The 21,285-nt window shown below is 38.1% G+C and overlaps 3 protein-coding genes across 5 annotated transcripts; 2 read left to right on the forward strand and 1 right to left on the reverse strand.

Moving 5' to 3' along the window:
• The first annotated feature begins 450 nt into the window (after positions 1-450).
• LOC108323305 (uncharacterized protein At5g49945) lies at positions 451-4,634 on the forward strand. The gene is made up of 3 exons (XM_017555721.2): positions 451-1,500; positions 3,825-4,028; positions 4,119-4,634. Exons 1-3 carry the CDS (start codon positions 553-555, stop codon positions 4,347-4,349), a joined length of 1,383 nt encoding a protein of 460 aa, XP_017411210.1. The 5' UTR covers positions 451-552; the 3' UTR covers positions 4,350-4,634.
• A 7,359-nt stretch (positions 4,635-11,993) lies between these two features.
• Positions 11,994-13,549, forward strand: LOC108331773 (glyoxylase I 4). Its single transcript, XM_017566691.2, has 3 exons — positions 11,994-12,276; positions 12,841-13,148; positions 13,243-13,549. The coding sequence occupies exons 1-3, from the start codon at positions 12,098-12,100 to the stop codon at positions 13,332-13,334; spliced, it is 579 nt and encodes a 192-aa protein (XP_017422180.1). The 5' UTR covers positions 11,994-12,097; the 3' UTR covers positions 13,335-13,549.
• A 1,394-nt stretch (positions 13,550-14,943) lies between these two features.
• On the reverse strand, positions 14,944-21,285 carry LOC108320006 (probable ion channel SYM8). Of its 3 annotated transcripts, none has more exons than XM_052878708.1 (12): positions 20,636-21,282; positions 20,159-20,227; positions 19,455-20,072; positions 19,078-19,260; positions 18,847-18,906; positions 18,543-18,746; positions 17,838-17,960; positions 17,568-17,666; positions 16,779-16,973; positions 16,034-16,126; positions 15,654-15,920; positions 14,944-15,461 (listed from the first exon to the last, which is right to left on the reverse strand). In XM_052878708.1, the coding sequence occupies exons 1-12, from the start codon at positions 20,999-21,001 to the stop codon at positions 15,243-15,245; spliced, it is 2,496 nt and encodes an 831-aa protein (XP_052734668.1). In that variant the 5' UTR covers positions 21,002-21,282; the 3' UTR covers positions 14,944-15,242. The 3 variants fall into 3 exon arrangements, with proteins under 3 accessions (XP_052734668.1, XP_017406836.1, XP_017406843.1); XM_017551347.2 differs by having other exon boundaries at positions 17,838-18,086; positions 20,636-21,279; XM_017551354.2 differs by lacking the exon at positions 14,944-15,461 and having other exon boundaries at positions 15,782-15,920; positions 16,034-16,110; positions 17,838-18,086; positions 20,636-21,285.

A 21,285-nucleotide genomic window follows, 5' to 3' on the forward strand; every position in this document is an offset into this window, starting at 1 on the left:
ACTTAAAAAAATGAGGTACTTACAGAAAATATGTAATGGAAAAATAAATTATATATTTTAAATTGATAAAATTAAAATAAAATTATAAGATATAAATATGATTAAAATATATGAGAGAATATTTAAAGATTTTATATTAATTAAAAAATTTGACCGAATAAAATATATTGATATTTTTTTTCACGCGATATATTATGTAGGTGATTCAAATTATAGTTAGAAATTTAGATATCTCATAAAGCACATTCCATAATTAAATATTTACATTATATAACATAATTATTAATAAGGGTGAATTAAAAATTACATAATTAACGCTCACAATTACCAATTTCTTTCTAAAGTATATAAATGAAATTAGTATATATTATATTAGTCATTGTTTTTCTTAAGAAATTATAATTATTTTGTTGAGATAAGATTATATATATATTTATTATAATTGCTGTAGAAATATCAACTGATAATACTAGTAATTAGTAATTAAGATATATTGTTGGGTTGCATTGCATCTGAGCTTTGAGAAGACAACAGAGCTCACACAATCTGTCAATGGCAAATCCAACTCTCTCATGTCTCTTTCTCGCTCTTCTCTGCGTTCACTCGCTATTCGTCGTCTTTGCGTACGCCGATTCTCATTTCGAAGGTTTCGAAGCCGAAGACGACGATGAAATCGAAGACGCTTCCATCGATCCCGCATCTCTCCGATCACCGCCCCTCTCCGACCCCACCCCTCTCGCCACCGATCCAACTCCCCAACCACCACCCTCCGATCTCCCTAAGTCCCCTCCCGCCACCACCACCACCACCTTCGATTTTTGGGACGACGACGAATTCGAGGGCGTTCCCGTCGAACACCCCGCCCCCGAACCTCCCTCCGATCCCAAATCCACTGAAAACTCCACCGCCACCCAAACCCCTCCTATCCCTAATTCTCCCCGCTCTTTCACCGTGGAGATCCTCTGCGGATCCTTTCTCATCATGTTCGCCATCAATTACTTCACCGGCAAGCGCGAGAACGAGAACATCGCGCTCTCCTGGGCTGCGCAGTTCGCTGCCAAGGATTCTATCTTCGAGAAGAATTTCAGCCTTCTAGGGATCGGTGACGGCGGCGACGATGCGCCCTTGCTGCTGAAGGAGGGGCAGACGACGTTCAAGTTCTACGCGAGCGGGAGAAGGTACTGCCAGGGGCTGTTGGCGACGCTCGAGTTGAAAAGCAGGCACGATCTCATCGCGAGGATCTATAACATGATCGTGCCCTGCAGGGACGAGATCGCGTTTGAAGTGTACATGAACGATGACGCCATGGATCATGTGGTTTTCGCAATGGCCAAGAAGAAGGCTGCCAAGGCCATGCACAAGGATGTGAGGGATTTGCAGAGGTTCGGCAGTGTTCTCTCCCCTCTCACTTCCAGGAAGTGGGTTGCTGATGACCTCGCTGTTATCTCTGAATCCAAGGAAGTAGCTGCTGATTTGATCACCGACGCCGTCATTGATCAGGTTCCTTTCTCTTCTTTCAATTACCAGTTTTCTTCTCATGCTATTTTATGGTTGCTATCTGTTTTTTAATCTTATTTCAATATGTAGAGAGGCTTTGTTTAATCTTCATAGTTATGCTTGAGAATAGTCTTTGTTTGATAACTTATTGAATAAATGCTTAATTAGTTTGTTTATGTAAACTCGCCCTTAGAGACTTCACAGGCGATGAAGCTTTCATATGATAAATTCTTGCTAATTTAAGTGCTTTATTAGCTTTTTATCCTAGTGTGCCCCTTCACTAGAAGCTTACCTGAGTATGAAGGTCAGTTGTCACAGGTGGCATCATCTTTCTAGTTTCTAACTTCACCGAGAGATTGAATTGCATAGAGAGAAAGGGGTAGAAATAGATTTTGCTGGTTGGTTTTGTCTTGAGCTATTTATAACTCCGTTTCTGTAGAATGAATTTTCTCTCACGTTCCAATTGATACTGCCGAAAAGCATGGACCCTTTCTTAAAACCAAGGTCCAAAAGCTGTAGAACATTATATATTATTGTTTAAAATACTACCTTTTCCATCCAACATATAACCTATTTATTTTAGACTTCTCCTCAGGATTCCCACCAGGCATTATTTTCGCTGTCACTTTTTTTTTTCTCCTCACTGACTGTTGGCAATAGTAATTATATGAAGAGCTAGAGCAATCTTTGGGCTTGCTGCTACGCTATCCTTTAGAACAAGGTGAAAGTCTGAGTTTCAAGGCTGTTGAAATGATGAAGTTTTAGATACTGGAGAGAGAATAGAGAGAAGGTGAAAGTCTGTGTTGATGTGCAAACAAAACTTCTAGCACCAATTCTTGTTTATACTAATCATTGTCCTAATTAGGTATGAATACAAATTATAAGACAAATAAACATGCCAATCAATCCTGAGTGGTATTTCGAAATAGGAGAACTAATCCTAATGGATAATTTAAGATTCTCTATGATGTGATATTTTTATATATTCTGCCGAGGGAAGGTTTATGATTCGCCCACATGCAGCTAAGGATGGTGATTGGCGATGCATGGAAGAACTATGTGTTCCTAAGAATAGTGTATGGGAGTGTATCTTCACTTTGGTGATCCAGAGATTTTGGGGACTAGTAGATCTGTGGTGGTGGTCTTGTAGGAAAACTTGCCTGAAATTTTTCGGTTGGTGTCATCAATTACAGGAGAAGTTAGAAGCATGTTGGAAACATTCGATGTTTGTTTTCCCTCTCTTTTTGGTTTTAAAAACTGTTTTCTGGAAAAAAAATTATTCTACTAAGTAATCTATTTCTCACCCAATTTTAGAAGGTAAAATGTCAAACCAAAAAAATAAACTCTATTATCCACACCAATGTTAGCAAAAGCATCAACGCACATCCACTTCAGGCATGATCTACTCAACCTGTTTAGCTCTAATACCTTTGGAAGTTCTAGTTTGAACATTAAAAAATCTCAAAATACAAAGGTTAGTCATATCATTATTTTTAGATGACCTTTTACCTGCCATCTGAACATTCCATTGTACGGAAAGAAGAGCAGAATGAAAAAGAATAGATTTCTTGAATTTCATATGATTCCTAGCTTTCCAAATAATCCAAATAATGAAAGTGATAACAACAAGCTGAATATTGCAAACAATGGGACTGGCTTTTTCAGAAATAAAAGAAAGACAATCATCAATCCAAGAACAAGAAAAGTTAGGGAAAGCAAAAGCTATATGCGTATGTGTACATTATAATGCATGTTTAAATCCTAAAGCATTAACCCTTTTTTATTCTAATCACAACACAATCCTCAGTCCTAACTAATTACGGTAGCAAATCATAAGATAAGGATATACAACTTGATCATACAAGATGACGAGAAGTAGGAAACTAAATTTAAGTATAATATACTATACTTTTGGAATTTGTTATCTCATTAAATTGGCATATATTTTGATCAGTTTGTCACTTGTTGAGACGAAGATTATTAAAACAGTAATATGACTAATAATAATTATATATTCAATGATTTTATGAGGAGCATTATTTATCATGTTCAAAACTTTATGTGGTTGATTGTTAGATATAAGTTGGCATCCTCCTTGGTTATCCTGGTTGATAGTGTGTCTTTTGGTTACATATTCTTTTGATGCCATTTGTGTGAAGTGATCATGCACCGCTGTTTCAATTTGCTGTTAAGTAGCTTGATTACATTTGGCTTCATTTAATGTTTTCAAGCCTTAACGCAAAATAAGGGTCTTGTTTCATCTGCACTGTTTCATATCCTGTTAAACTTATTTATTGGACTCAAAATCAGATACTGTTATACTGCAGGTTTTTGGTGACAAAGCTTTTGAAAAATTTGGAAAAGGTTTAATTTCATTGCATTTCTCCGATCAGCACCCTGGTATACACAAGAAGGTATTGTTGTTCAAGTTTGCGCTTCCTGCTGCCAAGAACATGGCTGACATGACTCGGCTGGTGGCTCTTGTTCCATATTATATTGACTTGATCGGAAGATATAAATTAAGTTCACAGGTGGGTTAGTCATGCTACGAATCTATGTTTGGCTTGTAGGTGATGAAGTTTTTATGGTTGTTCCTTAAATAAGTGGTGTTCATATTTCAGGCTCGGTCAAAGACAGAGGGTGCACGACAAAAGGCTGCTCTGGAGGCACAGAAAGAACTCCGAAATGCACAACAAGAGGCCATGCAGAGAAGAAAGGCGGAGAGGAAAAAGATGATGGAGGAGGCAGAGGCAAAGTTGAGTGCAGAGGCTATTCGAAAGAAAGAAGCAAAAGAGCGTGCTCGTCAAATGAAGAAGTCAATGCCAAGGATGAAAATGGCCCGTGGTGCGTAATTCTTGAATGTTGTCTGTGAAGCTTGATGAGTTTAAGGCCTTCCCCACCCACCTTAATGTTTGAATGTTGTGGGACCCTTCCCTCTTGTCTTCTGCCTTTTGTAGAATTTACGGCAATGTACCTTTTTAGTTGGCATTTCCTCCTAAACTTTTAGCTGGCTAGATAGGCCTCACCACGTCTTAGGTGGATTTTGAATGTACCAAAATTTCCATTTTAGAGACATTTATTTACGACTTCTTCTTCATAACAAGTTAAATCTATTTATTCTACCTCCCTTCTCACAATATTCTATTTAAGTGGTATTGTACTGTCTTTTACTCATGTTTGAAAAACAAAAATTTCTACTGTCCTTTTACTTCACAACCAGTTTCTATCCCCACTCTTTATTAATTCACAGTCATTTTCACCATTGGATGAAAGGATGTAGCTAGTTTTTTATGCTGTGTGCAGTAAATAGGACAACATGGAAAAATAGTTGTTTGCAGATTATTATGTCCCTTTCTTATGTTTTGGTATTAAATGGAATACACATTTGATTAATCAGGGGAAGAACTGTTACAGTTGGGTGAGATTAGACGCCACACATTTTTAAGCATTTCTGTATCACTTGTAAAACAAAAATATGTTTGCGCATCAATTCAATTTTGCAGAAGCCAGGCTTGAGTTCTTTTTGCAAATTTAAGTTAACACAAATTTTAGTTCACAAATATTAATCCAAACATGTATTACACCATCAAATTAACCTTAATTTATCATAATTTATTTTTAAAAAACTAATTTTATTTCACTAATATTTTTTGTACAAGTTTATTTTATTTATAATTTTAGATAATATTTTCATTTGAAACAATAAATTTTAAATTATGTTTTTTAAATTTTGGAAAAATATCTATAGAAACTAACAAATATAAAATAAAAATGGTAGGTATAGGGTAGATAATTGGTGGAATAATAAGACAAAAGAAAAAGAAAAATTAGACCGAAAATTACCGCCAATTTGATGTTTATATTTTGATACTTTTTAAAGTTGGATATAGTATTATTTTGGACTTGCTTCATTTGGTATTGTTTCATTTGCCATCATCAAAATTAAGTTTTCTGGTTATATATCCATTTTATTATTTCTTGTTTGTTTCACAATTACCTCTCTACTTTTTCTGTTAAACTCTAATCAAATTTCTTGTTTGTTTCGAAAAATACTAAATTAAAAACACCACTTCAAATACAAACTATTGAAAAAAAAAAATTTATCACTGAACACTATTAATTAAGTCAATAAATTTTTTCGCTTGAAAAATAAGTTAGAAACTCAATATAAATACGCATATATCAAATTAAATTATAATACTTTCATTATATGCTAGTGAAAAAAACGAATCTTTAACTATTAGATGGTTAAATTAAATAATACATTTTCGTTTCTTTTTAAGTAAGCGTAAGGTTAAAAGATGGTTAAAAGAAACTCAATATAAATACGCATATATCAAATTAAATTATAATACTTTCATTATATGCTAGTGAAAAAAACGAATCTTTAACTATTAGATGGTTAAATTAAATAATACATTTTCGTTTCTTTTTAAGTAAGCGTAAGGTTATTGTTTTTTTTTTTTTTAAATTCCCATATAATTGTCATCAGTATTAAGTTATTCTCTTCACTTAATACATCATTTATACACAGAGAAGAAAATATGATTACTTTATTTAATTTTACATGAATAAGTTTTTAGATATCGCAGATTAATAGAATGACACCCCTAACTTTCAACATATTCTTGACATTAATTTAAGTATTGTTTTTATTTTCTGACTACTATTATATATTTAAAACAATACTTACTTCCTAAAGTTATAAAGGAAATTATTATTATATACTGTTTCGGTGTACATTTTCCTGTGTGTCTCTGTTGCTCCTGGATGTCTGGGATGCTTGCATTTCTTCAACTGTTGTCCTTCGTATTCACCAAAGGAGGGGGAGGTACCTGCAAAGATACTCCGACGCTCAAGTCAGATATGAGTTATGGAGCTGAAGCTCAGAAGAGAGTAATTGGATACTGCTCTGAAGTATTATTCAGGATCTCTAGAGCATAAAGAGAACGTACCTGGACTTGGGTCCTGTCACTGTATTTATAAAGAATAAAAATAACCACCTTACCTAAAAGTGTGGTTAGTGGCTTTGACCGATATTTTAACTGTCTAAAATATCTAAGATATTTATGTTATTACATAAATATCCTTACTACATAACATGCCCCCCAAGTCCGAGTTAACCGTTTCGTTTTATGAACGTGGTAACTATAGGACTTATGAGTTTGAGGGAGGCTGTCTTCGCTGTAATTAGAGAGCTTGTGCAAGTGAGGAATTTGATGGACCAAAAAGGAGGCGAAGATAAAACGGCAGAAAGCTGGAGCAAGTGAGGCCGAACGTGAGGACTGTTACATAGGTCGAGCGTTGAGGCCGAACGCTGATTGAGTGGACGTTCGTTAACAATTGAGTGTCGAACGTTGAGGCCGAACGACTGAACGAGTTGACGCTCGTTAACAATTGAATGTCGAGCGTTAAGACCGAACGACGTACTGAGTGGACGCTTGTTGACATTTGTTTGTCGAGCGTTGAGGCCGAACGCTGACTGAGTGGGCGCTCGTTAACCATTGAATGTCGAGCGTTGAGACCGAACGACGTACTGAGTGGACGCTCGTTGACCTTTGTTTGTCGAGCGTTGAGGCCGAACGCTGACTGAGTGGGCGCTCGTTAACCATTGAATGTCGAGCGTTGAGACCGAACGACGTACTGAGTGGACGCTCGTTGACCTTTGTTTGTCGAGCGTTGAGGCCGAACGCTGACTGAGTGGACGCTCGTTGACAATTGAATGTCGAGCGTTGAGACCAAATGACGAACGCCTTCGATGTTGAACGACAGATTCTTTGAAAGTAGATGTTCTTTTGCGAACATAAGCTGGGCTATGGGGATGGTCCCCTAAGTTGGATTGTTTGGGTGTTCTGGGGCGAACATCTACCAGCGGGAGTGTGTCCCTTTGTTCGATGCACCTGGGTGTTCTAGGGCGAACATCGGCCAGCGGGAGTGTATCCCTTTATGCACGTGTTGTTCGATGCACCTGGGTGTTCTAGGGCGAACATCGGCCAGCGGGAGTGTATCCCTTTATGCACGTGTTGTTCGATGCACCTGGGTGTTCTAGGGCGAACATCGGCCAGCGGGAGTGTATCCCTTTATGCACGTGTTGTTCGATGCACCTGGGTGTTCTAGGGCGAACATCGGCCAGCGGGAGTGTATCCCTTTATGCACGTGGGTGTTCTTGGGCGAACATCTGCTGGGTTTAGAAGTGCTTCAGGATGATCGGCTTTCAAGTGTCCGCTTTTATGTACAAGATATGTTTATCTGCACTGTAAGAAACAATATTAAGCTGTAAGCATATGGGTTTTGATCAAGTTGCAAACCTGGTGGCCGAACGTTAATAGGACGTGCCATAGATGGTCGAGCTGTAGATGTCGAGAGGCCGAGTGTGAGGCCAAGTGTTTGGACGCTTGTTCACAATGATGAGCGAATGGCCGAATGGTTGAGGCCATGGATGGCCGAACGTCATTGAGGACCAATGTGCGAACATCAGTTGTAGTAGAATGAGCGAACGCTGGCGGATTCGAGTGGACGAACGATATTGAGCGGGTGGCCGACACTCCATTATCCGACGAACGTTATTGAGCGAACGTTGCGCATTCGAGTGGACGAACGCTTGGGATTCGAACGTTGTCGAGCGTTAAAGTCTGAGTGCGAGGACGAACGCTCGTCACACGGCTTGTCGAACGTTCGGATCCAAATGGTGAGGGCGAACGGCAAACAACAAGGACGCTCGGACACAGGCTTTGGCGAGCGCTTCTTGAACGCTCGTTTGTACTGGACTGTCGAACGTTCGGATCCAAATGATGAGGGCGAACGGCAAGCAGCAAGGACGCTCGTACGCAGGCTTTGGCGGGCGCTTCTTGAACGCTCGTTTGTAATGGACTGTCGAACGTTGAGGCCGAATGCGGGAGCGCTCGTATTGACGAATGGTCGAGTGGTAGTGGCCGAACGTTGATAATAAGCAAAGTGATGAACCCTCTAGGCCGCACTTTGATGATCACGCGAAGGGACGAACGCTCTATGCAAAGCTTATGCCGAACGCTTGGAACCGAATGTCAATGATGAGCGAAGTTGTTGGCCGAACGCTATTGAAACGAATGGCCGAATGGTTGAGGCCATGGATGGCCGAACGTTGGTGACGGAGTGAAGGAACGTTGATGACCGGTGGAGAGGCCATGGATGGCCGAGCGGTGGTGACGGAGTGAACGAACGTTGAGGATGGAGTGGACGAACGTCGTTGAAATGGATGGGCGAGGGTCGGGGATGATTTGAACATTGGAGATCGAGTGGACGAACGTCGTGGATGGTTTGTACGTTCGTCCCATTGCTTGCCGAGCGGCCTAAACCAAGTGGAGTGTCGAGCAGTGTTTGAGCGCTCGTTGAGATGGATTGAGGAGCGCTCGTTGAAGCGGATGGACGAGCGCTCGTTGAAATGGATGGACGAGCGCTCGTTGCAACTGATTGACGAGCGCTCGTTGAAATGGGTGCACGACGTTCGTCCACGTATTGATTGTCGAGCGTTCGGTTCCGAAAGTCGAGGTTGAACATCCGGCTGTTCTGACGCTCGTACACATGAGTTGTCGAGCGGTCTAGTCGAGCGCAAGGGACTGAATGTCGATGCTGAGCGGAGAGACGAACGCTCCAGGATGAACGTCAATGTCGTACGCGAGGCTGAGCTAGGGACGTTCCAGGACGAACGTCATTGGCGTACGCGAGGCTGACAGTTTGGACGCTCGTACATTGTGATTGTCGAGCGTCCTCGAAGCCGAAAGTCGAGGTCGAACGTTGGAGTATTTGAGGAATAGAAATTGGGTTGGATGACGTGGAGGCAAAACTGAATGACGCGTGGGTTACGCGAGGGTTGCGGAAGACGTGGAGAATGGGTTTGACCAGACACCGAAAGTGTTTACCCTGGGTGACAACCGTCTTCCTCCCGCCTCTCTGCAAAATCTATCTGTACCCCAAAAAACCCTAGAGTCAATCACACTGTGGAATGGTTGGAGACAACGCCAATTGGAGATGCAGGTGTTGCCGCTGGTGAAGGTGGTGCTTGTCTGAGCCGAGGCGGCGATGGAGGATGATTCGGTGGTGCCCCTGTGACAGTAGCGCCTGGTGGCGCGGTGGAGGCTTTTCTGTTCTTAGTCTCAATTTGGGGATTTAGGGTTTTCGCTGCTCAATCTCGATTCTGTTTCTTGGGGTTTCGATTCCTGTGTGAAGAGTTCGCCATTTTGAAGGCGTGAAGATGGCGTTGACAGCGATGTAGTGATTTGAAAAAGCGGCGGCGCTATTGAGTTTTGGGTTGCGATTTGGGAATTTAGGGTTCCCGTTGTTCTGCGATTTTTGGTGTAACTGGGAATTTGGAAAATTAGGAATTGTGGTTTTGATCTTCGCATTGGCGACGATGAAGGCATGGAAATGGTGATGACGACATAGGTGCATGATTGCTGATGGAAGATGAGTTTGGTGGCCTTTGTTACGAGACCCGCATGAGGGGTTCACAGATTTGGGATTTCCAAGTGGTTATGGAAAAAATAGCTAATGATTAAAGGGTGAGGGAGTAAGGATGGTCTTTATGTAGTGAAGGCGGAAATGAATGAGTTCTGATTTGCACCGTTTCCTCTTTGCAGATATGAATGAAGGTCTCCGAGGAAAATGATGAACGAGCTTGTGAAACTCGTGATCTGGGTTTGGTTTGATTGCGCGCTTTGGGATCTGAGGAGTGGCGTCAATGGAGGTGCTGGTGTGGGTTGTTTCTGTTGAGATGTATCAGTTCGGTGGTCTCCACCACTGTCGTAGGATCAGCGTTTTCGTAGAGGTGCTCGTGGGGGAGCCAATGGCTCACGGAGGAGAATCCTGGAGTGATGCGGCAGCTTCATCTTGATGGAGTAGCTTATCCGAACAAATGATTCGTGGAGGCCGAGGCTCCCTTGTGGCTTCTTTGGGATTGCACTCGGCCCCACGGTGGGCGCCAAAATGTTTCGGTGTACATTTTCCTGTGTGTCTCTGTTGCTCCTGGATGTCTGGGATGCTTGCATTTCTTCAACTGTTGTCCTTCGTATTCACCAAAGGAGGGGGAGGTACCTGCAAAGATACTCCGACGCTCAAGTCAGATATGAGTTATGGAGCTGAAGCTCAGAAGAGAGTAATTGGATACTGCTCTGAAGTATTATTCAGGATCTCTAGAGCATAAAGAGAACGTACCTGGACTTGGGTCCTGTCACTGTATTTATAAAGAATAAAAATAACCACCTTACCTAAAAGTGTGGTTAGTGGCTTTGACCGATATTTTAACTGTCTAAAATATCTAAGATATTTATGTTATTACATAAATATCCTTACTACATAACATATACCATAAACTCAAATTATAAAGTATTAAGTACAACTTTTTCTCACTCGAGATATTTTATTAAAAGTTCTCAATTAATCAAACGACATGTTGAGCTTAATGTATAAGTTTGACTTCAAATATTATATGTATGTTAAATAATAAAAGGAATGAATTATATTAGCTTAAAAAAAATAATGAAATGCAAACTGTAGCAAATGAAATGATGAAGAGTGCCACGTGTTGCAGAAGAGATCACGTGTAAAACGTGTGAGAATAACACCACCAAACGATATCTTTTGTTTTCCTACTTTCAAACCACGCTATTATTTTTAGATAATAATATTTTGATAACACTTTTTTAACACCGTTTCAATTACAAAATAATTAGTAAATAAATTACAAAATAATTAATAAATAAATTATAAAATAAATAATAAATAAATAATAAAATAATATGTAAATAATATTAAAATATTATTTTACCATTATTTTTTAAACAATTTCACAATTTTGTTCAGAAGAAGGATTCTTCCTTCTGTCACTCGTGGCCCACCTTGCTCTTATCAGATGACGCGGATAATGAAAAAACCAAGCTTTCACATTTTCATTTTTCTAAAAATCAGAAGTAAAACGTGTGATGTTTTTTGAAGCATTTTGTTTCATTCGAGATAAATGCACACACCCACCTTTTCGTCTTGTAAATTTTCAATCCCAAATCTGAAAGTTCAAATCTTGGTGATGGGTATGTCTCTTTGTTCTTGTAAATTATCATTCTTTCTTATACCCTGTTAAAAAAATAAGGTTTTCTGTGTTGAAAAACAGAGTAAAGAAATATAAAAAAGTGTTGCCGTGTTTAAAAATTTACCAACTCAGTTACAGTGAGTGGTTTGATGGTGTTAGCTCACTGACGCCGACATAATGAGGCAGAGAAAAACCGGACAGTAGGTTAAATTTGAATATGACAAGAAATTAAAAACAAGTTTTTTTTTGTTTTTTTTTATGGTTTCTTTCTGTGATGTAAATTTAGGTTTGCACGTTTTGCATCGCAAGCAGAGGCATGGTGGGTCAGCGAGAAAAATTATAGGCGGTTGTTAAGATCATTATTGATGAGGTGTGAACAGATATTTTCCAATTTCATTTTATCTGTAAAGTATGTATAAAACTCGTCCTCTTACCTTTATATAATAAGCACACTGCAAGGTTTCATCCTCACAAACACAAAACAACACAACACAATTACACAACACTTTCCTTAACCAAGTCGGTGTTTGAGTGTGAGCTATGGGAAAGATAGAGAAAGGGTCACTGTCTTCTGCTTCAGCTACCCCTCTGCCTTTGCTTTCACTAAATCATGTCTCTTTTGTATGCAAGAGTGTGAGTGAGTCTGTCAAATTCTATGAACAAGTTCTTGGATTTGTGCTTATCAAGAGACCATCTTCTTTCAAATTTGAAGGGGCATGGTAACTTCCTTCTCTTTCGTTTTCTGCTTCTTTTCTACTTCTTTTCTACTTCTTTTCTACTTCTTTTTTACTCTTTTCTACTTTTTTTCTGCTTTCCCACATGTCCCTTACTACCAGATCAGGTTTTGGTTTGGATCTCTTAACAATGTCATCACAAATTTCAATTTCTGTGATGCAGACTGACTTTTTGTTCTTGGCAACAGACCAAAGATTAAACATTCAACAACATTTCACATCTATTCAATGTTCCAAATTTTTACCCACACTATATATATTTTAACTACCGACACTCTTTTTTGCACTAAATTGGCTCGGTGAAAAGTACTCACTCAGTGAAGAAATGTAGTACATACACGCTGTGATTATAAACGTTCCTTCTCTTTCCTCCCAATACAAGTTCTAAACTTTTGTTACTGTTTCTATAAGTAAATTCGTCCAAATGCACTGATTTTGGTATGTTAAATGAATACTGTTTGAACTAGTTTTTATTATGTTGTGAAGTGCTTCTTTCTTTCTTTTTTTTCATGAATCCGGTTGAAATCATAATAATTACACTGTGTTCAGGTTATTCAACTATGGAATTGGCATTCACCTACTGGAGTCCGCTAAGATTCCGGTGGAAAAGAGAGAGATAAACCCCAAGGAAAATCATATATCGTTTCAATGCTTAGACATGAAAATTATTATGCAGAAACTTGATGCAATGAAGATTGAGTTTGTGACAGCAGTTGTGGAAGAAGGTGGAATTCAAGTTGATCAACTGTTCTTCCATGACCCAGATGGATATATGATAGAAATATGCAACTGCCAGAATCTCCCTGTGCTTCCAATTTCCTCTTGCCCTCTCCAGCGCCACCCTTCATTCTACTATGGTATGCAAATGCAACCCTTCTTTTTACTCTCCCTTTTCTCTTCTCTTTCTTTCCTAATTAGGAACTAATGTTTTAGATCATTTGGGTTTTGCAGGAAAAGAGACATTCAAGGTAAACTTCTATGCTGAAGAATCTAAGTTGATGATGGAGAATTTTATGATGGATATGTTGAAGATTTCAATATGAGGAGAAGAGAATTGTGTGAATGCCTTTTTGTCTTGTACCAAAGTCCTCACAATATAATATTAGTAGTAATAAATCATACTATTATCTTCTTCTTTTGTATTCTCGTTTGTGTATAATAGACACGTAATTCTCTCCTCTGTCATCTCAACATTGGATTTCGTCGTCTTCATTATGTATAAAACTATCCAAGACATACACAACATTTTTGTCTTTTATTTTGCAGTATTTATTCAGTCTTATCATTAACAGATACATCACTTTTTAGAATTACTCTAATATCCTCCAAAATTTTATAAAATCACATAAATATGTATATATTTATGTTCAAAAACAGTACACTGTGTTATCCTTCTAGAGAAGTTAATGTAAATGCTACCAAAAACCCAGAAGGCCTTTGTAAACATTCAAAGGCCAACAACATTAAACTATTTAAAAAAATGATCTTTCTTCTTTTCATGGCTATGACAATAGACATTAAAATAGTAAAGCTTAGAACTGGTCATTGTGTGAGTGGAAATATAGATGGACGTTAATAACGGCGTGAATAGGTTGCAATGTGAGAAAGAAGCTTAGAGATATGAAATGAAATGAAGGAGTTCGTTCATATTTGACAGCAGGGAAGGATGATGCGAACATGTCTATATCTTGAACCTTCACACTCAACCATTCTTCATTATCTTATTGTGAGCAGTTGAGTTATTTATTGCACACTTGCTTGGTTTTAATTACATTCTGTGAAAGGCTGAAGGGGTGAAGTGGAGTGTACTCAACAATAACTCACTCATTGTCATACATACGTGGTAACATAGTTGACTTTACAAGGCCACATCAGTTTACCTGGCAGTACTTGTAGCTTCATGTGCCTGTCTGTAATGTTTATGATAAAATATGCCATTATGGATGCTCTTTATATTCATGTGATCTTATAAATTACATCCTCTTTATAGATAGTGGCCCACTGTTACTAGCTCATTATAAAGAGCATCCACAGTGGATACTAGATATTTAATGTGTGATTTTATTCATAGTAGCATCCAAAGTTTTTCATAAAGAGTATCTTATCCACTATGGATCTTCTTTATATTCTTGTTCTTGTAATGAATTGATTCAATAAAATCTTGGTGAAAGAGTTTTATAGTGTTTGATCAGTGCTAGACAGTCCAATATTAATATGCAGAAAATGGTTTTAATAGATTGTTTAGTCTCTTAGCATCAATTGAATTCTGAGCTGTCTGGTGGGACCATCTCTGGAGTTGTAGCCTCAATCACCAACATTGCCACGGAAGTAATCTATGCTATGGAACCATTCTACTGTTTATTTATTTCATCTACATTCTTCTGATAACAACATACTACAACCATTAGTAGAAGTAAATCTTCTTCTCTTCCAATTTCACATGATAAAAGCTTATGTATTTATCTCTTTATGAAAATTAAATAAATGAGATTTATAGAAGATAAGCAAGAAAAGGGAGGATTCATATAACTAACCATATATAGTTGAGTTAGATGAGTTTTTTAACCCAATCCTAAAACGGCTCCAACCAACCCAATCAATTATTTTGGGAGTTAAAAATTGGGTGTGTTGATTTGGACTTTTCACTTTAGGTTACAGAAAAATCTCTTTTTTTATCATTGAACAATGAGTTCATCATAGTTTCTACATATATGTTAAAGAGTTACTCTACACTTTAACTCCTTCTCAGTTACCTATATGAGACATTATTTTACAAGTTGCAGTGATGTTATAAACATAATTCCACATCAAATAAAGAGATTAACCAAAATCTAGAAGAATCTTTTGACGGGCAAAATCTCAGGTCCTTCAACTTTTAGGAGCCTCCAAGTTCCCAGCTAGTTTGAAATGAATAACAATCATCATCTTCATCACGGCATAAAGGAAAAAAATCAATCTCCTTTGGCAACAACAACAAAAACATCACCAAGGGACCATTTTCTTGGCTCTGACTTTTCTGAAGGGTTGATAATGGCTCGATCTTGGTTAGCCAAGCGATAGCCGATAACAATCTCCTTTCTTGTTCGACCCCTAATCATTATATCGTAAAAGCACAGTTCTTCCTGGTCAAATAAATAGAACTCTGCTGGTTTGATACACATCTCGTTTCCCTGCATAAGTTAATAAAAAGTCCAACATATAAGTAATTTTGATCTGGTAATCCAAAAGCATAAACAAAAATCTACTTAAAACAAATGCTAAACCAGAAGTTTAGAAATTGGAAAATTAAACATGACAAGAAATTGAAAATTAACTTAATCTATATCGCGAGAGACAGTAAGAATAAGTTCAATGTGGGATACCTCCTCTGCAAATAATTCCTCTAGAACTCGGTTGATTTGCTTGTCTTCGGCTACCATTGCTAGTGCCATGCTAACCAGCTCATTAGATAACACATAATCACTGATTCTGGAGACAGACACTAGATTTCTAGTCCTAGAATCCAAAATTTCACTAATTATAATTGATCTATCAGAAGCTTGCTGCATTTCACGGATCCAAGAGTTGTGAGAGAACCCAGATAACCTCAGAGAAGTTGACTTCGTGTCTTTGTATGGGAGGCGTCTTGACTACACAAAGAGGAGGAGGATTGTTAGAAAGTCAGTTCATAAAACAATGAGACATTAGTCAGTGATGTGAACACAAAATCCTTAATTTGAGTTGATGCAACCATACTGGATACCTGTATGTCACGAATGAGTAGAAGGGTAGCTAGAGACCTTGAGTCAGAGTGAGCAACAGAGTCCTCCACTGACTCATCTGCAAGAATAAGGATCTGTCCTCTTAGAGTTAGTATACAGTTGAAGAGAATTTTAATTTACCTTGCTTGACTTCCTTTGATCTAGAGGTATCTTATTACACTTAATCTCCTTTCAACACTTTGCTCATAATTTTACTTGTATACAATGATGAAAATTGAGCAAGGTATTAGAATGCTAGAAATGAAACAGGGAAATCCCCGAGCGAAACATGATATAAAGCTTTTAAAGAGTTTTAAGAAAGATCCCGCAACCAAAAATAAAAAATGTAGATATATAAGCTTGCCATATTTCGCAATTTAATCTTTAATAGAGCCAACTTCAACTAGTGAGACTAGCGTTTGTTGCTGCTCATAATTATGTGCTTACAGCATGGATATTTTATACCGTCTGCTGAATCCTTCTAATCAAATTAAATTTTCTATTTTTGAAAGGAAGCAGGTATTGGTCAGATGGAAGCATAATCAATCACTTATCCGAAATTCTTATCGAATCAATTTGCATAATCTTGTAATCTACTTATGTTTGGATTTACCTTCTGGTTATATATGACACAGGCCTCTTAATATTCACATGGTTCATAAGTGCTGGAGGATTCCTTCCTAAAGACACTAATACATATAAAACCTGAATACTACAAATATGAAGAGATACAGATTCAAAACTTACAGAATCAAAAGTCTCCAGTGGAAGACCCTCCAGGTGCCGCCTAATTACAGCATTCCCCTCCCTATGGACAAGTTTTATGTTTTCTAGCTCAGAAACATCAAGTCCACCATCAACAAGCTTCTTCTCTCTTTCCTTTTCGGGGACCTCGTTGAACATCCAAAGCTCTGAACCAGGAGCCAAGAGTGCCTCTAAAACCTTTTAAACAACAATGATTAAGGTAGTATCAGAGGATTATGAATTTAGACCAGTTGAGTCAACTCACATATTTTTAGGAGACGGATCTATTAGATTAAAGCAGTGATTATTTACCATCACTGAGCATTCCACAAGTCAGAGTATTCTTAAGATTTCAGAATTTAGTTCTCATAAAACAGGTTTTCAGATATTTTATATTAGTTCAATGTTTTTTTTTTTCCTTTAAGAAAATCAAACCCTAGATTCTGGAAATTGACTCAATAAACCTGTTCACATAATTAAGACAAAAGAATAGTTGGGAAATATGGCTAACGACACCAGCTAGTAGCAGATTGAAACCCACTGCAAGCCCTTGTGGCCAAGACATTGCCACATAATAGTCCCACAGGGTGTGGCCCAGTGGAACCTGATGATCTTAGCCAAAAGAATATCAACTACTGTTGTTGATGTTAAGAGTATATAAAGCTATTAAATAAGAGAATTAATCCTTTCAAAACATCAATAGGATGGTGCATAATAGCAGTGTCAATTGTCAAAAAAAGTAAGGATAAGTAAGTAAGGCCATAGTATAGCATATCCAATTAAGAGAATTACCATGATCATATCATCAATATCACGGCGCCAGCCACAAAATAGTATCTTCTCTGGAAATTTAGGTGGATCACGTATCCTCGGGCAAAGTCCCTTACATACCTATGTAAAGTATATAACATTAAAAACACCAGGTAATGCACAAGTCACTTACTAATACTATGATTATTTAATAAATCCAAGAGAGTGCGCAACATATACAAGATTCTAAGCACCAAATCAGCATATTTTCCAATAAGGAAATCATAAGAGAAGTTGAAACGGAAAGATAACCTCTGGAAGAGGACCTGGAGCATAAGTGTCGTCATCCTCAGCTATGACAAGGACTTCATCCCCATCTCTCAGAACATAACTATCATCTGGATTGATGATAATCTTTCCCCCATCAGCAGCAACCTTAACTCCACAAGGTATTGCATCAGGAAATGAAATTAATACATCTTTGAAAAAGAGACCATCCAATTGAGGCCACCTTTTGATGTAAAACTCGGCATTCTCAAATCCCAAAATATCCTCCCATATCTAGCCAATAGAAGGAAACAAGTAAACCGATGCTGAGTCACACCATACATGGAAACCAAATGTAGAGAAAAGTGATAAATTTCATAAAGTTTGATACACTATCAAGGACTGCAAAAATAGTAGCCAGTTTCAGTGCCTAGGTAAACAGGCTTTATGTTACAACTGAAAATAGTTCGTGAAGAAGTTCATCCAGTAAGAGTCAGGATTCTTGAGGCACTGGAAAAATAGTAGCCAGTTTCAGTGCCTAGGTAAACAGGCTTTATATTACAACTGAAAATAGTTCGTGAAGAAGTTCATCCAGTAAGAGTCAGGATTCTTAAGGCATTCGTATGTGACTTAGTAAGCATATTCTAGCTATTTTAAGCACTACATACATGAACAAAAACGGGTGCAACACCACTTGAGGGTGGGTGGAAGAAAGCTAGTTCACATGAACGACAGAATTATCCAACTAACCTGTGCAAGGCCAGGCTGTAGAGCACATTGAATCATCAAACGCCCAATTACATCATGTGCAACAACTGTTTCAATGAGTTCTCCGCCAACAAGTTTCACTAGAGGTTCATTGTCAAGGTCACTCATCTCCACAACAACATGACCCCCTAAGCCCTCCCTTACGCCTGTTAGGCTAAGAACAACTCTCAAAGCACGTGCATCACTCTAGAAAAAGAGAATTGAGAAAAAAAAAAAATTGACTGTGAAGAAGTTCCGTGGTAAGTGTTAGACAACATAACAAAGGAATAATGAGTAGGTAAATAACCTGATCTGCATTTTCATCTGAAGCTAATACAATAATTGCACGTGCCTTAGAAACTGAAACCTGTGGATAATTAATAATTAGATTTGAGAACATAGAAATTTTTGGAAGAAAGAAGGTATAGGTAAACAGCTCAAAACTCATTCCCCATATTATATGATTCAAATAGATTATATAAAAAGGTATACTTTCCCCCCAAAAGCAGAACAAAGAGTCAAAGATACTCCATCAAACCTTCTTTAGGTCAGCCAGTATAAGAGGACTGCCACTTCTACAAATCACGGATGTCCCCATGAAATCAAATTCAAGCTTTGCTATATCCATTTCCATTTCCTCCTTTTCTTTTTCTGCAAGCACTACTATAACACCACCACCAACACTCTTATTTGCTATTGCTAGCTGCTTCAGAAGTGAACCCTGCAATCAAGCATCAATCATCAACATCTACATCCTTCTTATGAACAAAAATAAATGATGCAATCAGATTTACAGAACTAATACAGATGAACTATCATATCAAACAAATTCTGTCAACATGATAGTCAACATAATATTCCAAGTCAAATGTAAAAACCTAAAAGCAGTTTGTGAGGAACTGACTAGGAGATTACCAATTTGTCACTCCACCCAAGAATGAGTATGTGGTTCTTTTCAATCACTTCACTCTTCCCTTTTCTGAGAGAATCTACCTTTTCTGATATAGCATCTGACACAAGTCCAAGCATCATAGCAAATATCAGCATACCACCTGAACTAATTGAGACAGAGACAATCCTCTGTCCGGTTCCTTCAGTTTCAGCATGATTTCCTGAGTCGGCTACATAAGTCCAAGAATGCCAAAGAGCTTCAGCAAAGCTACCGCCAGTCACAGCATACAAAGCTAAACCACCAAATCCTATAAGAAATAGAGTTGCGAAGAGAAGGGCAAGTAGCTTTGCGTAAGGATATATGGAGAAAAATACATCTACCATATAAGCAACTCTCTTCTTCAATGGTACATCCTCCTTGTTATCATTTGTTCTCCTCAAGCAATTTATTATATGAGGAAGATAATCAAGATATTTGTACAACACAAAGGGCAAAATGAGGATGACCACCACAATATACAAAGCAACTGTTCTACTGTCAGTGTTCGGGACATAAGAAAATGAACCATCGCCTTTTCCGATAGATGTCTTTCTATTGTCAGGACAAAAATCTATTTCGCAGCACAGGTGAAGTTTCTCATTCTGCAACAGAAGAAACTAATAAACAATCTAACCAAAATAAATAAGAATTTAAACACCATACTAAATTTCTAGAATTACAAGCTTACCTCCAATTTTCTGAGCCTATATTGTAGATAAGCGGAATGGGGAACAAAAACAATAGAAGTAATAACAAGCTGCCACAATAAAGGAAAGGTTCAGATGATCTGAATGAAGTATTGAAAGAAATTATCTCATCTCACAGAAGAGAAGTTAAAGTCTATAACTTTCTGCCAAGCCAGCTTACTACAAAGGAAAACCATAATAATTTACTCAAAAATAGCTATGTGGGAAAATGTATAGTAAAATATTTGTTATCATACAATGCCAAGTGTCTCTAGAAGCATCGATAGGTAAGAATACCGAGGGTTCCAGAAAGGGATCTTACTTAACTATGATAATGAAAAAACAGTAAGTAAAGATGGTAGCTGATTATGAAAATTGTTGATCCCTTTGGCATAATTAGTTTAGCTGAGAGAATTTAATAGAAAAATAAAAGGAAAGAACACATACAGGCAACTAAAATAACTAATAAGTAAACTAACCAGATACAAGATCGGAGAGAGGTTGTAGTATTGAGTTATGGTGTGTTGGGAACGAGGTGGCGAGGAGGAAGAAGGAGGAGGAGGAGCAGGAATAGGTGGCGGCGGTGGAACGAGTGAGGGTTTGGGAAGGTTGAGGTTGTGGGTGTTGGAAGGTTTGAAAGATGGTTTTTTTTTCTTGGTGGTGGTGCGAAGGAAAGAAGGGTAGTTCCATTGCTCGTCAGAATCAGAGACAGAGACAGGAAAATGGGGAGTATTAGAAGTTACAGAGACAGAGGTTGTGTGCCTGGGATTGGCAATAGTCTTGCTGCGCTTCAAGGGTGGCTTCCTGAGACTGAGATTGGAAGGTTCCTCATTGCTCTTTAGCATTCTTAGTGTTCTCCACTTCAGTTGAATTCAGCAGAGACAGATATTCCTATACCGTTTGTGGGGCTCTGATGCTGACCACTACTGCTTTGCCTTCGCTTGCTTTGGGTTGTGTTGTGTGGGATCTACACAGAAAAACAATGTGTTGTGTTGTGTTGTTGAAAAGCTGAAACAGACAACCTCTCTCTATCTCTCTCTTTCTTTCTCTGACCTCCTTTTGTTACAACAGTGTTTTTTTTTTCACTTTTTTTCATGTTGTTGTAGATTCCACTCTCATCCTTTCTTTT

The sequence above is a fragment of the Vigna angularis genome, chromosome 6 (genome assembly GCF_016808095.1).
Source record: "Vigna angularis cultivar LongXiaoDou No.4 chromosome 6, ASM1680809v1, whole genome shotgun sequence".
In the NCBI taxonomy this organism is placed as follows: domain Eukaryota; kingdom Viridiplantae; phylum Streptophyta; class Magnoliopsida; order Fabales; family Fabaceae; genus Vigna; species Vigna angularis.

Coding starts and splice junctions, on each gene's coding strand:
- LOC108320006 (XM_017551347.2), bottom strand. CDS start 21,001: ATGCTAAAGAGCAATGAGGAACCTTCCAATCTCAGTCTCAGGAAGCCA. Junction 20,228..20,635: donor TCTCTCCGATCTTGTATCTG/GTTAGTTTACTT, acceptor TTATTGTGGCAG/CTTGTTATTACTTCTATTGT. Junction 16,974..17,567: donor ATATTGATGATATGATCATG/GTAATTCTCTTA, acceptor GTTGTTTAAAAG/GTTTTAGAGGCACTCTTGGC.
- LOC108331773 (XM_017566691.2), top strand. CDS start 12,098: ATGGGAAAGATAGAGAAAGGGTCACTGTCTTCTGCTTCAGCTACCCCT. Junction 12,277..12,840: donor TTCAAATTTGAAGGGGCATG/GTAACTTCCTTC, acceptor CACTGTGTTCAG/GTTATTCAACTATGGAATTG. Junction 13,149..13,242: donor CCACCCTTCATTCTACTATG/GTATGCAAATGC, acceptor TGGGTTTTGCAG/GAAAAGAGACATTCAAGGTA.
- LOC108323305 (XM_017555721.2), top strand. CDS start 553: ATGGCAAATCCAACTCTCTCATGTCTCTTTCTCGCTCTTCTCTGCGTT. Junction 1,501..3,824: donor CCGACGCCGTCATTGATCAG/GTTCCTTTCTCT, acceptor GTTATACTGCAG/GTTTTTGGTGACAAAGCTTT. Junction 4,029..4,118: donor GATATAAATTAAGTTCACAG/GTGGGTTAGTCA, acceptor TTCATATTTCAG/GCTCGGTCAAAGACAGAGGG.